Below are 18,396 nucleotides of genomic sequence, written 5' to 3'. Positions count from 1 at the left end.
GGATTCTGGGATTGAAAACTGTTGTATATTCATAGCAAAAAATATTGTTAAAATTAGCCCAATTTGGTTTAAACAGTATTATTATTTTCTTTGATTTGACATTTACTAATATAAATCCAAAAAATATAGTAGCAGAAAAACAGATGTTGATAATTGTAAGTTGAAAAGTAGGATTGTTTCAAAACAAGAGAGATTCGGTGAATTGACAATTTGATGTATAAACAATCAAAAACAAATGGCCCTGATTTGTGCAAGTATACCGTTATTAATGATAGTCAAACATTACTGTAACATACAGAAATAATTAATAGTAAATCATTGCTCTATTCCTGAATCTGCTTCACTGGCCCACTTATGTTCAACCTGTTTGTAAACAATATTGATGTCAGTGAGAAAGACAAAAAAATACTGTATGCAGATGACATGACACTAATGTACATAGAAAACGCTGGAAAGAAATGTGTTTATGTCAATAAATAGCACAGCTCAGTGGCTTATACAAAATGACCTAATTTCAAAACAGACAATGTTCATGGTGTTCACAAATAAGGAAAAGGAAGAACACGCAGATATATTCATAGATGAAACAAGACTGGAAAAAGTTACCACTATTAAATTTTTGGAGATAATAAGCTCCAATGGAGTCAACATATAGGTGTTATGAAACATCTTGCACATTATGCCAACAAGGAGCTTCTATGTACAGTGTGCCATGCACTATTTGAGCCATACTTACAATATGGATTTACTGTTTGGGGATATTCCAGCAGCAAAAATAAAAAAAAGAATATTTACATTGCAAAAAAGCTGTTAGGACCATCTTGAACAAGAAACAAAGAGACACATGCAAAACTGTTTTCCGTAGTCTAAAAATACTGGCATTTCCATCTCCATACATTTACAAAACAATAATATCATTAATAAAAGGAAATGTAGAACTAGAAAGAAATGCAAATGTTCATACATATGAAACAAGAAATAAAGACAAGCTGAGAAGTATACAATACTGACTGAGGGTTGCTGAAAAAGGTCCTCGATACTCAGGTGTTAAATTCATAAAGTGTCTTCCAAAAAGTTTGCAGTACAATATGAGCAAACAGACATTCCAAAAATTTTTAAAGGATTATTTAATGGATAAATAATTTTATAGTGTAGAAGAGTATATGTATCAATGAATGAAAAATGCTAGCGTTACTGTTATAGAGGTATTCGAACTAATTGAACATATTATTATATGTAGATTTCATGAGAACATGAATAGTGAGGGAAAATGTAAATATGTGTGTAATGTACTCTGTAAATAATTTTCTGGGTCTAAAAAATGGGTATAAATGTATGCAATATTATTATAAATATTGCCACTTTGATGTATTAAATTGTAATAAATAGGTTAAATATTGTAATAAAATAGGTTTAAGTTGTCCTGTATTACAAGTACACACTTGGTACAAAATGTAATCAAATGGGGATAAATAAAAATCAATCTATCACAGAATAAAAACAAAAGTTATGGCATATCGGGGCAGACAACCACTAAGATCTAAAAGAGTCTTGAATAATAAAATCTTCGAGCAAGTAAAACATTTTAAATATTTAGGATGCTACATCATTTACAAATATAACCTTGACATGGACCAAAAATTAAATAAATTTACTTCCATTGAGGAACCAACATAAAAAGTTTACAGAACAAAGCCAAGAAAGAAACCTAGCTGAATTTTTTTAAAGCAGGAGCAGTATGAACTCCTACTCATGAAAGTAAAACTTGAGTGACAACAAGACATGAAGAAAGTAGAATACAGGCTCAAGAAATGAGATTTCTAAGAGGAATGGAGGGATATAGAAGGGAAGATCAAAAAAGAAAAGAAGATGTAATGGAAGACTTAGGAATATACAACCCAAACGAGAAAATAAAGGAAAATAGAGAAAATGGAAGTAACACGTAGACCATATGGGTGGAGAAAGGTTACTGGTAAAGACTCTAAATTATAAATGCACTGTAAGAAGAAATGTAGTAAGACCATTTAGGAGATGGGTATCATAACAGGCAGTTGGGTTAATACATGAAGAGAAGATGAAGAAGAAGAAGCAGCTATGTGGATCATTGTGTTATGTGTGAGTTATTCCTGGCACTCATCTTTATTTCTTTCATATCAAATATACAAAGAGTTAGCAGGGGACAATAAATTGAGAAATGCTTTTGAATAGAAGTTATTTCACTTAAAACTGGAAGTTATTTCATTTAAGTTTTTAAAATATAATTTCATTATTTGTCAGCCATGAAACAAGCATTTTGTCAGTTGAAAAAATATATTCATTTGCTTATATAATATGATGTCATCAATATTTGGATAGAGCATGTACTTTACTGTTGGTCTGGTATTTTTTTCCTCCATAAATTAGTGACATAAATACACTTCTAACATATTTAATATTTAACAAAATATGTTAATGACTCTATGCTTGTGCTTGCCACATTATATTATATTCTGTATGAGTTTTTTCATTTATTTCTATGGAATGATGATGCAATATGTAGACATCATTGTAGCTAAAGCATCTTGTCCTGCAAAGAGGGACTCTTTTGATTCATAGTAGTGGTACCTTTTTTATGCCTTTGGTGTTATCAGTTGAAGCTGAATGTTGTGACTGAGTGCTCAGCTGGCCTACAGATAAAGTCTAGTTTAAACAAAACATGATGAAAGGTCAACTGCTTCAAGCAACAACTGTTTTTCACACTTTTGTCAGGCTTTTACATCTGCCTTCCAAACAGCCAAAAGTGAAGTATGATGCTGTCATTGTAGGAGCAGGTTAAATTACATTTGTTATTTTGTCTTCAAGCACTTTTTCATGTTGCAAACTTGAGATGTCATCATAACATGCAGCATTATGATAGATTTACTTTGTTTTAATGTCTCTAAATGAGGAACCCTATTTTAAGTTTTCAGAAATGGGTCCAATAACAGCAGAGTTTTACATTTTTACATGAATTTGACCAGGTTTTTTTGTGTCAATCTAACACTGAAGTTTTCTTAAAACAAGTAAAACTTTGACATGTAGTTTCTTTTTCATAACAGTTTATAACAATTTCAAGGAAGTATCTGTGTTACATGACATGTGGAAATCACCTAAACATACACCATATGTTATATTTCTGAAGCAATTCTGACTGTATTTGTAAAACATTTGGAGAAAAAATATTAATATAAAACATTGCACTTATAAAGATCAAACAGGTATATTACCAATATAATTTCAAACTGATATGGTAAGTCATAATCAGACAAACTGCTGATTGGCTTTATGTATACTTTATCAGTATTATGTTTTTAGTCAGCTTCTTTTTTAAAAACATAACCTATAAAAGTCCAAACAAAAGACATAATTCATGTGAAAATGTAAAACTCTGAAGTTACTGAATCCATTGCTGGTTATTTATTTTTCACTTCTTACAGCAGTATGGGACGTATACTAAATTTAGGACCCTAAAAGGAAGTTTCTTCAGCATGAATAAGTTACTCTCATTCCACATCCTTTCAACAAGAATGTAAAAATGACCCACAAAACATATTACTAACTAACAAAGACACATTATTTTATCTATTGAAAAACTTAACTTCATTCCACTGCTCAGCTATTTGCACAGTACTGACCAGCATATTTTTCATACAGTGCTCACATGATATAGTAGGAAATAAAATACATACTTTGTCACAGAATGTGATACACTCAATGGTAATGAACCTCTGTAATAACTAGCTGTGGACCACCAGTGCATGACATCATATTGAACAGAATTATTAATGATTTCTCAAAACAGTTAGAGGAACTGGACATTAATATAAACTGATGCAGAACAAATAGAAAAAGGCAAACAGATGGTTTAGGGACAACACATTGATTGTGGATGAAAAATCAAGACACAATTTGCATGAACTACAGCCATATGAGGAACAAACTGGGAACCATTCTAGCAATAGGACTTTGGCAGTGTAAGGTAGACCTATCACCTCAAACCATATTTTTAGGAGTATGAGTCAGTGCACATTTAAGTTGGGAGAAACATACCAAATTATTGTTAAACAGAAATATTAAGTCAGTATTGGTATTTTCTAAGAAAGCTTAAAATTTCTCTAATATTGAAAAAGTGTTATAAACCTACTTTGCACACAGTCATAGCATATTAAGATATGATATAGTGTTTGGGGAGAATCCTAATCTGGCTAAACAATCATTTATAGTCCAAAAGAGAGCAATAAGAATAATCAAAGGGGTTAAACATAATGAATCATGTGAGTATATTTTCAATGAATTTAAAATGTTTACCCTCCTATCTAAATGTATTTAAGAAAGTATACTTTATTTGGTACAGTAGGAATTCTCAGTGTTCAGCAGAAACAAGGAATACAAATGATTTTCATAGGGAAATATTTGCAAAAGACATGTACTGAGAAAGCGCACAGTATTGACACAAAACTGTTCAGTGCATTACCTAAATAAATAAAAAGAGTATCATACTTCAAAAAGAATTAAAAATCATGTTATTTAGAAACAGATTTATAGTTCTGAAAAGTACTTGAATCATTGACATTAAAAATAATGCAGAGTATTTCCTTCATTATAATAAGCTGAAGTGCCCAAGTTAAAAATAACTGTATTTGCAAAAATATAAAAATGTAATAAAAATTATGTCTGTATGCTCATTTTTATTGTGACTGTTGCTGCATGTGTAGCTGCATGTTGTATTGTATTGTATTTTATTGATCCAGGCAATCATAGTATTGTACAGTTGTACAAATGATATTGGACAGGTCAAGAGAGCATATTTACAAGTAATTTTTACAAATTGATTTTTACATTATTTTGTAGCGAGGAAATTATCTATCTTAAACAAAACTGTCAATACAAATCTTAGAATTGTACAGTAAATACAATTGTTGTATAGTAAAGTACAAACAGCCAATACAAATGTAATAGTAAAATAATCCAATATATTTCATAGACATGCACAGTATATAATTTTCAGACCTAACTGAACATTTATTAAATTGTTTACAATTTTAACCCCTTTCAAAAAATGATCAACTGCATAAAAGCATTGGTCCAAGAGATATTTTTTTTAAACTTATGTGTGAAGGCTCTTGGGTTCTTTGTTGCTTTGATTTCATTTGGTAAATTATTATACATTTGTATCCCAACATTTAAAACACTTTTTTGGTAGCAGGTAGTTCTGGACTGAATCATATGTAGGTCAGATTGCTGCGTTGTTGCATAGTTATGAATATTTCCATTGAATTTTAATGTGCAGTCATTGTTTAACAGGCATGACTTGACAAATGAGATGATATTATAAATGTAAGCAGAGGGCAGTGTCATAATGCCATTTGTTTTGAAATGTTGTCTGCATGATTCGTTATGTCTTAGGTCTCATATTATGCGTATTGCCTTTTTTTGCATTTTGAAAATATATCTACCCCCAAGCGAGTTCCCCCAAAATATGATTCCATACTGTAATGTAGAGTGGAAGTAAGCATAATACACATGTATGAGAACAGATTTTTTGACTGATTTTTTGAGTATCCTTAAAATGTAACATACAGTTGATAGCTTTTTTGAGATACAATTTGTGTGAGTCTCCCACTTAAGATTTTCTTCAGGCCATATGCCAAGAAACTTGACAGAGTCCACACACGTAAGCTCTTGGTTATTTAGAATTACATTGGGCATCTCTTGTTTTTGGGATGAGAGTTTGAAGTTGATGTACGTTGTTTTCTGTATATTTATAATCAGTTTGTTCTCATTGAACCATTTGCTGAGTGACGACATAAGCGGCTTAATTTTTTGGTTGTGGATCTCTGTATCAGTACTTGTTATTAGTATACTTGTGTCATTGGCAAATAGTGTGGTATGTTCTGTAGTAAGCTTCGTGCTTATGTCATCAATGTATAGCAGAAACAGCATGGGTCCCAGGATTGAGCCTTGTGGCACACCATATCTGATAGGCATTGTGTCAGAGGAGGGGATGGTACATTGATGAGTGGTTGTATTCTTTTTTTTTTCAAAATTAATTTCAACTTTTTGTAATCTGTTTGACAGGTAAAATTCTAACCATTTGTTTGCAATTGTACAGAATAGTATGTTATTAACTGCATATAATTGTAAAATTATTTCACATACACTTATCTGTGATAAATATGTCATTGTATCAAAGAAAAGTTAAATCAAGAAAACTAATGAATTATGGACTGTACTTACCTTTGGGAAGTGAAATGTTCAGTACTTGTAATGGACGTATATAAAAGTGATAGCACTAACCTAGCTTTCAGAACTATTATTTCTTCCTTTGAGCAGAGAGAGGGATAGGTTGGGGAAGATTAAACAGACAGTGTAGGTCACTCAAGCCCCAGGATGATAATGACCCACTTCTAGCAATTACAAGGGTAGGCCAAATTCCGTGTTATAGTATATAATAAAATATGAGGCTGCCAATAAATTAAATTTAAAACCTATGCTTAAACACACACACACACACACACACACACACACACACACACAGAGAGAGAGAGAGAGAGAGAGAGAGAGAGAGAGAGAGAGAGAGAGAGAGAGACTGAGGGGGGGGGGATGGAGGGAGGGAGGGGGGAGGGAGAGGGAGAGAGAGAGAGAGAGAGAGAGAGAGAGAGAGAGAGAGAGAGAGAGAGAGAGACCTCATGCCTCCTAAAAAGATGATTTTTTTGCGTGCAGATTGAACAGGGGTACATTAAAATACAGTCCCATTTGTGTTGAGCTTTGAGGTTGTTGTGAACATCACGATCTTCGCCTATACATCATTCTAATATAGATGTGTATATTTATAATAATATAGTCTCTTACACAGATTGTTCAGCCAATGAATGTGGAATGAGAATGATGGCATAGTTCACATTATCCAAGTCACAATATTTTGATGGAAGGGAAAGGGGATTTGTGCTCAGGTAAACATTTAATCACAATCAGCATAACTTAGTTCCATCAACAATGCACCATTTTCCAGTTGAACTGGTTTCCTACATAATTCAGTTTTCTTTTAGTTACTGCCCAAATTATTTTGCTTCTGTCAGATTTTAGTAATTTAAAGTCTTGATATCTCTTTGAAGAATATAATATTTTAATTATAATGATACAACCCTGATTTCCATTACTTAATATATTTCACTTAATTAAGCAAACATTTTGTGGTAATTTATAAAACACTGTATAATTTCTTTTAAGATTTTTATATTAGTATCATAAGATACTGCAAAATTCTAGGTATATAGTAAATGAAGTATAAAACACTCAATATTTTCCTCTAAGATTTGTACAGTCATGACATAAGATACGGGAAAATCCTAGGTATAATGTAAACAATGGCATGTGTAAAGACAACATTTCCCCAAATAGTGATAGTTATTAACATATTCCACAGAATGCCCTTTGCAATAAATAAACAAACAAACACACTATTTTTTCATTAAAATAAAACCTTGTCTTGCATGAGTGGTTGAAGCAGTGGTATGATTCACAGGACATAATGGACTTGTATGTGGAGCATATCTACAAAAGGCTGGCTGTAATGTCTGCATTTTAGAGCGGCGGCATGTTGTGGGAGGTGCAGCTGTAACTGAAGAAATCATTCCTGGTTTCAAGTTTTCACGTGCATCCTATGTTCTCAGTCTTTTGAGACCACAAATATACAAGGATCTTCAGCTTGAGGTTTGTATTCAAATACTCACATATCGTTTATAGTAATAAGACTATACTGATATTTGTGGAGACATCCCTGTGCAACATATGAAAAATGGGAGGGGTGCAGAAGTTGCTATTTTCTTTTATATCCAATATTACATAAATGAGCATAGTAAAGCAATTTGGAGATTCTGAAATGCCATTTGCTCATTTTTTTAAATGTATTTGTTGACATACTCCAGTTCTATCAAAGGCTTTTCTTACTTCATCAAAGACAGGGTCAACTGTGAAAAAAACCAACATTGCTGCAACCACTGTGCAGCATTGTACATGATCATGACATCTAGCAAGCTATCTGTCCACACGAGTGTCCACCACTAAGCTGTGGCCAAGGGGCAGTCGGACCACCCACTTGTGAAGCATGCCATGCAACACAGTGTTCTTGAGTTTGCTTCACAGCTCAGGACAACTGGAGTCTTCCTACTACCACACTGTCCCCTCATCGTGCCTGCACTATAGGATCTTTCCCCACACCTCCCCTGCTATCCTGTCCCCTCCCCATATCATGCCTCTTCTGCACCCCTACTACCCACCCCAGCTATCACTTCTCACTGCACAGCACCTAGAGATAACAGTGGCCAGGTGTGTGTGAGTTGTGCTCAGTTAAATACAAACATAAAATTGCATAATTAAACAATGTGATGATAAATGCAGTTTTGGCTAGATAAGGCCAATTAATCCTGCATCACCTGCCCTAGCATACTGACATCAATTGAATTTTTGAAGACACCTTGGACTGTATATTTTACTGTAACACTCTGCTAAACACACATCAGTGAACATCAAAATTATACATATACACTGTGCAGCACAATTAAAGGATCCTTTTTTCAAGATTCTGTAATTGTCTCCCATTGCAGTGCAGAAGTTAGTAATTTGACTCAATTGTGTGTACACCCTTCCTCTGTAGTGGTGCAAAAATGTGGCACCCTATGATTTCACCCTCAGGCTCAGCAATGCTTCAAACAGCACAGTATGTAAACAGGAGAAAAAAAAGGCCAGAGCTCAGAAGTTCATGTGAGGTTTAAGGTGGGTTAGTGATGTCACATTGACACCAAATGTCACCACAGTTCTGCTCAAGGCCACGGCAGATGTGTCACATGATGCGAAGGTTGTCACACCCCCTCTTACCACATTTCACAACTTCTCACAATGCCTGTGTGCTGGAGGTCAGAACCATGATGCCCAGTTTTTAAATCTCACAGTTTTTTTGTGGGTGGCCAAGGAAAACATTTCAGACATGCCATCACTCAGAATCAATGTGAAAAGACCTCAGGGGGTGGCATAAGGGATGCCAGTGAAACCACCCATTACCTTGGGGGTGTTGATACCTACACATTTTGCAGTTGAAAACAACAACAAACAGTTTGATATGCAATAAGATGATGTTCTTGACACCCCCAGGGTGATTCAACTCATCTCTTAGGACATTGTGGAGCCGCAATCCCATTGAACATGATCCGACCCTTTTGAAGTGTAGCATGACCACAGTTTTTGCTCTATACAGGATGGAACCATCAGGGATCTTCTGAAACCATTTGATGAAATTTGAATGCGATCTGAAGCGACAAGGATGTTTCTGCTGTCATATGCCCTCTTGTGGTGTGATCACGGGAGTGGCAGGCAGGGGGGGGGGGGGGGGGGGAGGAGCCGGTGCAGCAGGCACGTACAACATTGAGACATAGTGAATAAAACAACGAAGTTCCCATTGTCTGGCTAGCAGCTTTTCATGTGATGGCCCCTACTTTCTGAGAAAATCAATGTTGAAGTTTTATATGTTAGACTTGTTTCAGCAAAGTGAGCATAGCATAGCATCTAAAGTTCTCGACTGCCACATTGGCAGCACAGGTTTAAATCCTACCTTTGTATGGTTTTTTTCCTTCAAATTCTTCATATGGAATATCATTAAGAAGCAGGTGTCATGCAAAATTATTCAAACATAGTCATTTTTGTCATAAATGTCAGTCATTACAGCAAACTTTCTTCAAATGTGTGTTCTGTTTGTTACTGGATAGATTATAGAATTATTATTACTCACAATCACTTGCTGTTCTAGAACAGAATTGCGGATCATATTTGTTGTAGTAACTGAAACACAAGTTAGTAGAGCACCACACATTTACTGAAAGCTACTGATTTGCAGGCACATGGATTTCTCAGAAGACATAGTGGAAAATACAGTTTGTTTTAACTCAAAATGGATACTATTTTTTTGACTAGCTTTGGTGTGACCCATGCATATTTTATCATCCCTGGGAAAGTTGATGTGCTAAATTGATGCAAAATTAAAGAATCTATTTTTGTGGAATCTTCACTCAAAGTGATGAAGTTGAGAAAAAAGTACACAGACAGTATTTGCACCCATACTGCCAGCATGGTATCCACAAACCTTAGCTGTTGTACTATATGCTTGCTTTGTCAAACATTTGGTAATGTTATAAGTGTAGGAGGTACACATAAAAATTCAGTATTAATTTTCTCGAAAACCACGAGCTGTCACATGAAAATCTGCTAGCTGGGTTTTCTGGACAGGACCTTCTACAACATACGTAAGATTCATCAAAATCCATGATTAACAGCCTGATAATCCCACTGTAAAACTCCCAGTTCAGCAACACCCTCTGTGCCACCCATACACTTTTTTTAAGCTCTTTAAAATTTTCCTATGCAAAAACAACCATTCACCAATTCCTAGGTTCTGGCATGACAGGCATCCCTTTATACACATTTTAGATTTTATATGCAGGTAGTAAGTGCTAGTTCAGTGATGTAGTGCAACTCTGCTGAAGTGTGTCGAAACAGTTGCCTGTCGCACCTGCACCCAGGAATCAGTGAATGGCTGTATCTCTACAGTGACATTTTTAAAGTGCCTGACTAAGCTGCATGGGTGACACTGAGGGTGTTGCTCAATTGGGTGTCTTAGAGGGATTTTTTGCCATTTTATTCATGTACATGTTAATGTTGGAAGCCCACATGAAACACCCTTTGCTGCTTCAGACTAGGGTGTTGGTAAAATATCGATATATCACTATTTTTTCCAAAAAAAATATTGATATATATCAGAGATATTTTTTCACTGATACATCAGTATTGAAATGGTAGTATTGAGTGCCAATATTTTCATTATATATTATATTTTTTTCTCAATTTTTGATAAATATTTGAAGTGCTCTTTTAAAATTGTAGTAGAACATAATTTTAGTTTCACTGTGTGAAGGAGTCTTACTACTTTTTGAGCTTTCATCACATCCAGTCTTTCTCTTTGACTGTGTGAAGCAAATATAGATGGTACAAAGAAGAAGTCTGATTGCCCTGGGGGGTGGTGGTGTGAATGGAATAACAAGATAGCCGATATGAAGAAATAGCACATCAGTTGCATTAAAAAACAATTTCTAATGTACTTCTTCACATCGGCATTCTTCAAAAACAGGTGTTGGAACTGATGAACAAAAATCTAAATGACAAGACTGGTCTTTGCAGCAGACAGAAACATGTGAGAGGAAATGCTGATGTAATTGGCACTCAGCACTACCAACAAAAACTGTAACCTTTATCTTCACCATGTAATTTTGACACTACAACTGTTAGGTCTCTGGCATTTGAAGAAGTGAAAAAACAGGGAAGTTGACATGAAGTGTTCCAGACAAATCTGATTTGTGATGAAACCGAACAATGAACCATCAGACATCTTTTATTGTGCCACTTACCTATAGTTACCACTGTTAGCAAAGTGGTTGTCACCAGGCATGAACGTGCATCCGTTTCCTTTCAATACTTGCTCTAAGGGGGATAAGCAGGCTGCCAGCTTGTTGATGTACAGAATATCTAATAATAAATCAGTACTTAAATATATAGCTCTAAATCTGGCAGTATATTAACAATTTTTCCGCTGGTATGTTAATTTTTTTGCTGTCAATACACTGATATTTTTTTTATATCTTAAGGGCCAATAATGATTTTTTTTAACACTGATTTATTATATTCCTGATATCTTTAAAAATATTGACAGTCCTACTTCAGGCCACATTCAGATTTCATTGAACATTTTGAAAAGTTCCTCATGGTTCCACCCTGTATACCATATCAGAAAGCATGGTTGCTCTACACTCAAAAGGGTCAGATCACTTTCATTGGGAATTGCAACCACCTCAGAGAGGGGTTGAATCATTCACCATTTATAAGCTGCTTTCTGCAGCAAAATGTACCTAGGCATAATTCAGCAATTTTTAGTAATACATATTATCCATAAATTTCTGATGCTCTGTGACAATAAGTATATCAGGGTGCAGATTTCTAATTAGAACATCAAAGCTATGTATTTTCTTCCTAACTCATCTGCTTTTCAATGCAAGATAGATATAGTTCTCCCTTGTGAGCAATGTCCTTTATGGGGTACATATGACTTACGCAGATTGGGACTGTATCATTCAAAATGGCTCGTGTGTGTTGGTGCCCTAAAACAAACCATTGTTGTCCGTTAAAGAAATCACTTCTATGACATGACTTTGCCTGCATTCTTGTCCTTGAGTGAATGACATTTGTTGCAGTATATTGCCTGTTTAGTTTCTTGTACAGTCTATATATAGCACAGAAAGACAGAATTTAATTAGCATGTGATCCACTGTAGGAAGATTATGAGTACACAATGAATGCATATAATTGATAACTGGTTTAGTAACAAACAATTTTTATGTTTAGAATCATGGGCTGAAAGTGTATGAGCGCAATCCAAACTTGTACACACCACTGAGACCAGATTTCTGGAAATCAAACAGTCCTCGATCTCTCACACTTGGTCAAGATGACAGCTATAATAAAGAACAAATTGCTAAATTTTCACATCTTGATGCAGAGGTAAGTTGGTTATTGCCTTCACTTATGTGCACATTGCTACACAAGTGTTATTTCCTTGTTGTTATTTACATACTGGAATAACTAGCAAATAAACTCACAACTCAAAATATCACATCACAAAGTAATGTAACCCTATATAGATATGAAGAATTAATTGTATGCACCACACATCACAGAATGACAGTTGTGATGGGGGAGGTACAAGTGTGCTCCCCTCCCCTCCCATCACACATATAGACATACATGTTGTGACTCGCCGATCATTCAAAGTGCCGCCGCACAATTACGCGCATCCTCTACGTGCGGTGCTGTCTGCCAGCCATGCAGCAGCTGCCCCACCTAAGCAGCCAGCCGAGCAGCAGCCGCTAGACTGGGACTCAGTGCTCATTCAAATGCTAATGTGTACACATGTCTTACTTGTCAACTTACTCTATGACTTATATGTGTTGTGTCGTTCTGAAATATATGTGTTAAACTTGAAGTTATAAAAATTGGTGATGAGGATGGGATTTTTCCTTTTCACCATTGACCCACAGGTTTCCATGGCTACTGTCGAGCAACTAGTGCAAAATCTCCTTGAACAGCAAACACTTCTAACAGCGGCGATTCGCGATTTCGTCGCGATGTCAAATGCGGGGCATTTCTCGTCGTTGGCTATACCTCCTTTTCCTCCTTATGATGAGACAGCGGACGACTGGTCTGATAATGAAAAACGTCTTCAACAGCACTTCTTGGCATTTCATGTCACGGATGAACAACCATGTAAGTCTCTGTTCCTTTCCTGGATTTCACCTCAAATGTATCAGTTGTTGTCGCAATTGGCTCCTTTTGAAGGATCCTGCATCTTTGTCCTTTGCTGAAATGTGCTCACTTCTGTCTGTCTATTTTCAAAAGCAAACGCATGTGGTAGCCTCTCGTGTTGCCCTTTATTGTCATCAAAAACAGCCACATCAATCCTATCGTGCTTGGGCTGCTGAACTTCACGGCCTCAGTCGAAAGTGTCAATTTGTTACTGACATTCACAAAGAATCCTATGCCGATTCCATGGTATGGGATGCTATTATCCGGTCGGCTCCCGACAAAGGGCAACATGCCCTTCAGTTGGCAAATCCGACTCTAGATGAAGTTCTCTCCATTGCGCAGTCTTTTGAAATTTCTCGCGCTGCTGGGGCGCAAATAAGGGCGTGGGGTGATGTCAGGGAAATACAACATCTGTGCACTGTTGACGATGTGTGCAGTGCGTCCCCACTGGTCGACGTGGCCGCAGTGCGCTCCCACGTGCAGCCTCGGCCTAACCGTAAACAACCCACTAAGAAACTGCAGCAAAACCCCCAGCAACTTCCTTCACGCCCGCGGAGTTTTACGAAACATACATGCAAGGATTGTCCCCAACGTTGGACTGTGTGTCACAATTGCAAAAAGAAAGGTCATGTGTTTTCCGTTTGCAAATCCGACCGCATACATGATGTTCATGAACATGACGCTGATTCTGATTCTGTGTTGTCTGTCAATTGTACTTCTTCCCTTTCAGGGAAGTTATTCCTCACTGTCCAAATCCTTGGTCGAGATGTTCACATGCAGGTGGATACTGGTTCTGCTGCCACTATAATTAATTCTCAGACGTATCTTTAATTGGGTTCTCCACTCCTGTCACCTGTCACTCGGCAATTATGGACGTACAATAAATAGAAGATTTCTCTCTTGGGACAGTTTGATGCTGAGGTATCTTATAAATCCATCATTCGCACTGTTCCCATATTTGTGGTCGACCAGAGTAACACGGAGAATCTTTTTGGTTTTGATGCCTTTCGTGTTTTTGGGTTCTCCATAGATGACTCTGTCAGTATCATCTCTGATGCTATTCCTTATGCCCAATTGGATTCCTTGTCGATGACATTTTTGTCCCTTTCTTCTCCTGGGTTAGGCCGTGCAAATGACTTTGAAGCTCATATCACGCTCAAACCCACTGCTCGGCCTAAGTTTTTTCGGGCTCGGCTCATTCCTGTGGCCCTTCGTGATCGGGTAAAACGGGAGATGGATCGTCTCACTACTTCAGGGGTCTTGCTTCCTGTCATTTCCAGTGAGTGGTCCTCTCCTGTCATTGTCGTTGGTGATTTCAAAGCCACTGTAAATGCTCAATGCCTCATCAACACTTACCCTATGCCCCATCCTGAAGAACTGTTTACTAAACTTGCTGGAGGCCAATATTTTTCTAAAATTGACCTGTCAGAAGCTTATCATCAACTTCCTCTTGACGCTGCTTCCCGGCAGTTGCTGGTCCTTAACACGCCTTTCGGCCTCTATCAATACCAATGATTGCCATTCGGAGTTGCTAGCGCCCCTGCTCTCTTTCAGCGGTTCTTGGAACAATTATTGCTCCCTGTCTCTGGGTGTATCAATTACATGGACGATATTGTCGTCACTGGCTCCACCACTGAAGAACATCTTCAAAATCTCCACACACTTTTTCATGTCTTAAAGACTGCCGGTCTTAAGTGTAATCTTCAGAAATCAAAATTTTTTCAGGCATCTATCACGTACTTGGGTTTTCAACTCTCTCGGAATGGTATTCGTCTGCTTCAGCAAACTGTTGCTGCGATCAATGCCCTTCCTCGCCCTACATCTGTTAAGGAACTGCACGCCTTCTTGGGGAAAATAGCATACTATCACATGTTTTTACCATCTGCGGCTTCGGTGGCTCAGCCATTGCATCGCCTGTTGCATAAAAACGTGCCTTTTCACTGGTCCGCGTCATACGATGCGGCTTTCCAGAAATTGAAGACTATGCTGAAGTAGGCCCCATGCGTGGCTACTTATCAACCTGGCCAACATCTTGTTCTTGCCACAGACGCCTCTCAATAAGGGGTCGGTGCAGTCCTTGCGCACCGTTTTTCTGACGGTTCAGAACAGCCCATTGCTTATGCCTCCAAAACGCTCACGGATGCCCAACAAAAGTATTCCCAAATTGAAAAAGAAGCTTTGGCCATTATTTATGCTCTTCATAAGTTTGGTGTTTTTCTCTATGGCTCAAAATTTCACCTTGTTACGGATCACAAACCACTTGTTTCCTTGTTTCATCCATCAACATCACTTCCCGACAAGGCTGCACACCGCCTCCAGTGTTGGGCTCTTTACTTGTCTCGTTTCAATTATGAGATTCATTTCCAGCCAACAGCTCAACATGCAAATGCTGATGCTCTGTCTCGCCTTCCCATGGGTCCTGATCTGGCATTCGACAGGGACGAACTTTTGTGTTTCCACCTGGATGTTGCCAAGCAGCGGGTTGTGGACGGGTTCCCCATCACTGGGGACAGGCTGGTGGCTGCTACGGATTCTGACCCTACCCTCTCCCGGGTTTTACACTGTATTCAGAAGGGTTGGCCAGATCGCCCGTCCGCTAAGACTTCTGATCCATTGCAGAACTACTACGCTTTGCACTACTGCCTCACAGCTAGGGATGGTGTTATCCTCCTTTCCACTGACAATGCTTCGCCGCGTGTTGTGGTACCTGGGGCTTTGCATGCTTTGGTCTTGCGCCTCCTTCACCAAGGGCACTGGGGTGTGTCTCGCACAAAATCTCTGGCGCGCCGTCATGTGTACTGGCCTGGCATCGACTCTGAAATTGCATACATGGTCGCTGCCTGCGGCCCTTGTGCATCACAGGCCGCTGCCCCGAAGTCATCTTTGTCACCGTGGCCTTCGCCTGAGATGCCCTGGGAGCGCATTCATGCTGACTTTGCGGGACCCTTTTTAGGTACTTATTGGCTCCTCGTAATTGACTCCTACTCTAACTTTCCTTTCATTGTCCGTTGCACGTCGCCTACCACCGCGGCAACCATCAGTGCTCTCACCCGCATTTTTTCTTTGGAAGGCCTCCCGTCTACTCTTGTTACTGATAATGGTCTGAAATTTGCCTCTTCCGAATTTGTGTATTTTTGTGCTCATCACTGCGTTATGCATGTCACGGGCCCGTCGTTCCATCCACAATCAAACGGTGAGGCTGAACGGCTGGTCCGCACATTTAAGGCTCAGATGCGGAAACTTCTGACTTCTTCTGCTGCTGATGATGCACTTCTCCAGTTTCTGGCGTCTTACCGTTTAACTCCAATGGGCAACCACAGCCTGGCTGAGCTCTTCCATGGCCTACAGCCCCGCACGCTACTTCATCTTCTGCAGCCTTCCACCTCACGGCCGCAGGTGCCTTCACTTGGCCGGTTCACCGCCGATGACCTCGTCTGGGTACGGGGATATGGCAGGCGGTGAAAATGGAGTCCGGGCCGCATCTTATGACACCGTGGCTGACGCCTGTATGAAATCCAGACAGACACGGGTGTTGCAGTGCGTCATTCGGACCAGCTTCGGCCTCGTGTGCCGGCAACGCCTGTTCTGAATGCCGCTACCCCACCTTCAGCTCTACCTGGCGCTCAGGATCTTGGCATCTCTCAATACTCACAACACACCCCTCTCACCGTCATCGCAATGCCACCACAAGAACGGACGCCACCAGGAGACATGCCCATGCAGGAACTGGATGACCATCCCCTCTCAGAGCCAATCTACTCGCCTCCTCCTCCAACGGTCGCCGACACATCGCCCATGTCTCCTGTTATATCAACTGGACTTGCCGCAATGGGCAGATTGCTGCATGGGGCCCCAACAGATTCGACCCCTATGTCTCCTGTCATCTCGACCTGTTATCATCGAGGACACTTCCGTCCGTATGGAAAGTCTCCTCCTCGAGACTTTACGGCGAGTCAAACAACGCCTATGCATGTTAGCCATCTCCAGGACACCTCCATCAGGACCAGTGCAACAATTTCAAAGGGGGAAAAGTGTTGTGACTCGCCGATTATTCAAAGTGCCGCCGCGCAATTACACGCGTCCTCTACGTGCGGCGCTGTCTGCCAGCCATGCAGCAGCTGCCCCACCTAAGCGGCCAGTCGAGCAGCGGCTGCTAGACTGGGACTCAGTGCTCATTCGAATGCTAATGTGTACACATGTCTCGCTTGTTAACTTACTCTGTGACTTACATGTGTTGTGTCTTTCTGAAATATATGTGTTAAACTTGACGTTATAACAATACACACACTGGTTGTATTTTTAAATATCTAGCAGAGTAAGATGATGCAGTTGTTAAGACACTAATTTCAGAAGATCTGTGGTAGTTTCAAATTCCCATTTACACATCCAGATGTAGCTTTCCCATGGTTTCTCTAAACTACTTATGGCAAAGTTTGCAACCATTCCTCTGAACAAGACTTAACAAGTTTCCTTCCTCATCTGTCCACAGTCTGAGCTCGTGCTTCACATTCAACAAATTCATTGTTAACAGAACCTCACATTCCATCCTTCTTTATTTTGATGTGGATGAGAAAAAGAGATAGCAAGAAGACCTGAAAATGTATTAACAGAGAATGAAATACAATCCAGAACTATTGGTCAAAAAGACATCATCAAATAGATTACACACACACAAGAGATTCTGCAGTTCAGAAAATCAGTCACCCAACAACATCTTGTTATTAAACTATTTCTTCTGATACTGTTGTTACTGTGATTAATAATTCTTCTCATTTTAGTGCCATAGTAGTGCATTTCTTTCCTTCCAAATTACCTTTCTCTCATATTTCTAGTTAAACAAATACTGAATTTTTCAGAAGCACCAGTTGCAGATCTTTGACCAAAATTGTCTAAAACTTTGCTGCTAGATGTATTGATGAAAAACTAATAACCATCACTATTAGGTTGGGAAACACACAAGTTGGTGGTATTAGCTGT

The 18,396-nt window shown here is 38.6% G+C and overlaps 1 protein-coding gene across 2 annotated transcripts in view; it reads left to right on the top strand.

Moving 5' to 3' along the window:
- The first annotated feature begins 2,583 nt into the window (after positions 1-2,583).
- LOC126175757 (pyridine nucleotide-disulfide oxidoreductase domain-containing protein 2-like) overlaps positions 2,584-18,396 on the top strand; it is a 188,603-nt gene continuing 172,790 nt past the window's right edge. Inside the window, exons 1-3 of one of the 2 annotated variants that reach the window (XM_049922724.1) lie at positions 2,584-2,810; positions 7,544-7,731; positions 12,463-12,618. In XM_049922724.1, coding sequence (XP_049778681.1) covers positions 2,696-2,810; positions 7,544-7,731; positions 12,463-12,618 — 459 coding nt within the window. In that variant the 5' untranslated portion in view covers positions 2,584-2,695. Of the gene's footprint in view, positions 2,811-6,899; positions 6,972-7,543; positions 7,732-12,462; positions 12,619-18,396 lie in introns of those variants that run through there. The other variant, XM_049922725.1, reaches the window with a different exon arrangement.

Source organism: Schistocerca cancellata, chromosome 3, assembly GCF_023864275.1.
Source record: "Schistocerca cancellata isolate TAMUIC-IGC-003103 chromosome 3, iqSchCanc2.1, whole genome shotgun sequence".
Lineage (NCBI taxonomy): Eukaryota > Metazoa > Arthropoda > Insecta > Orthoptera > Acrididae > Schistocerca > Schistocerca cancellata.
The sequence above is the reverse complement of the archived record's forward strand: the minus strand, read 5'-3'. Positions and strand labels throughout refer to the sequence as shown.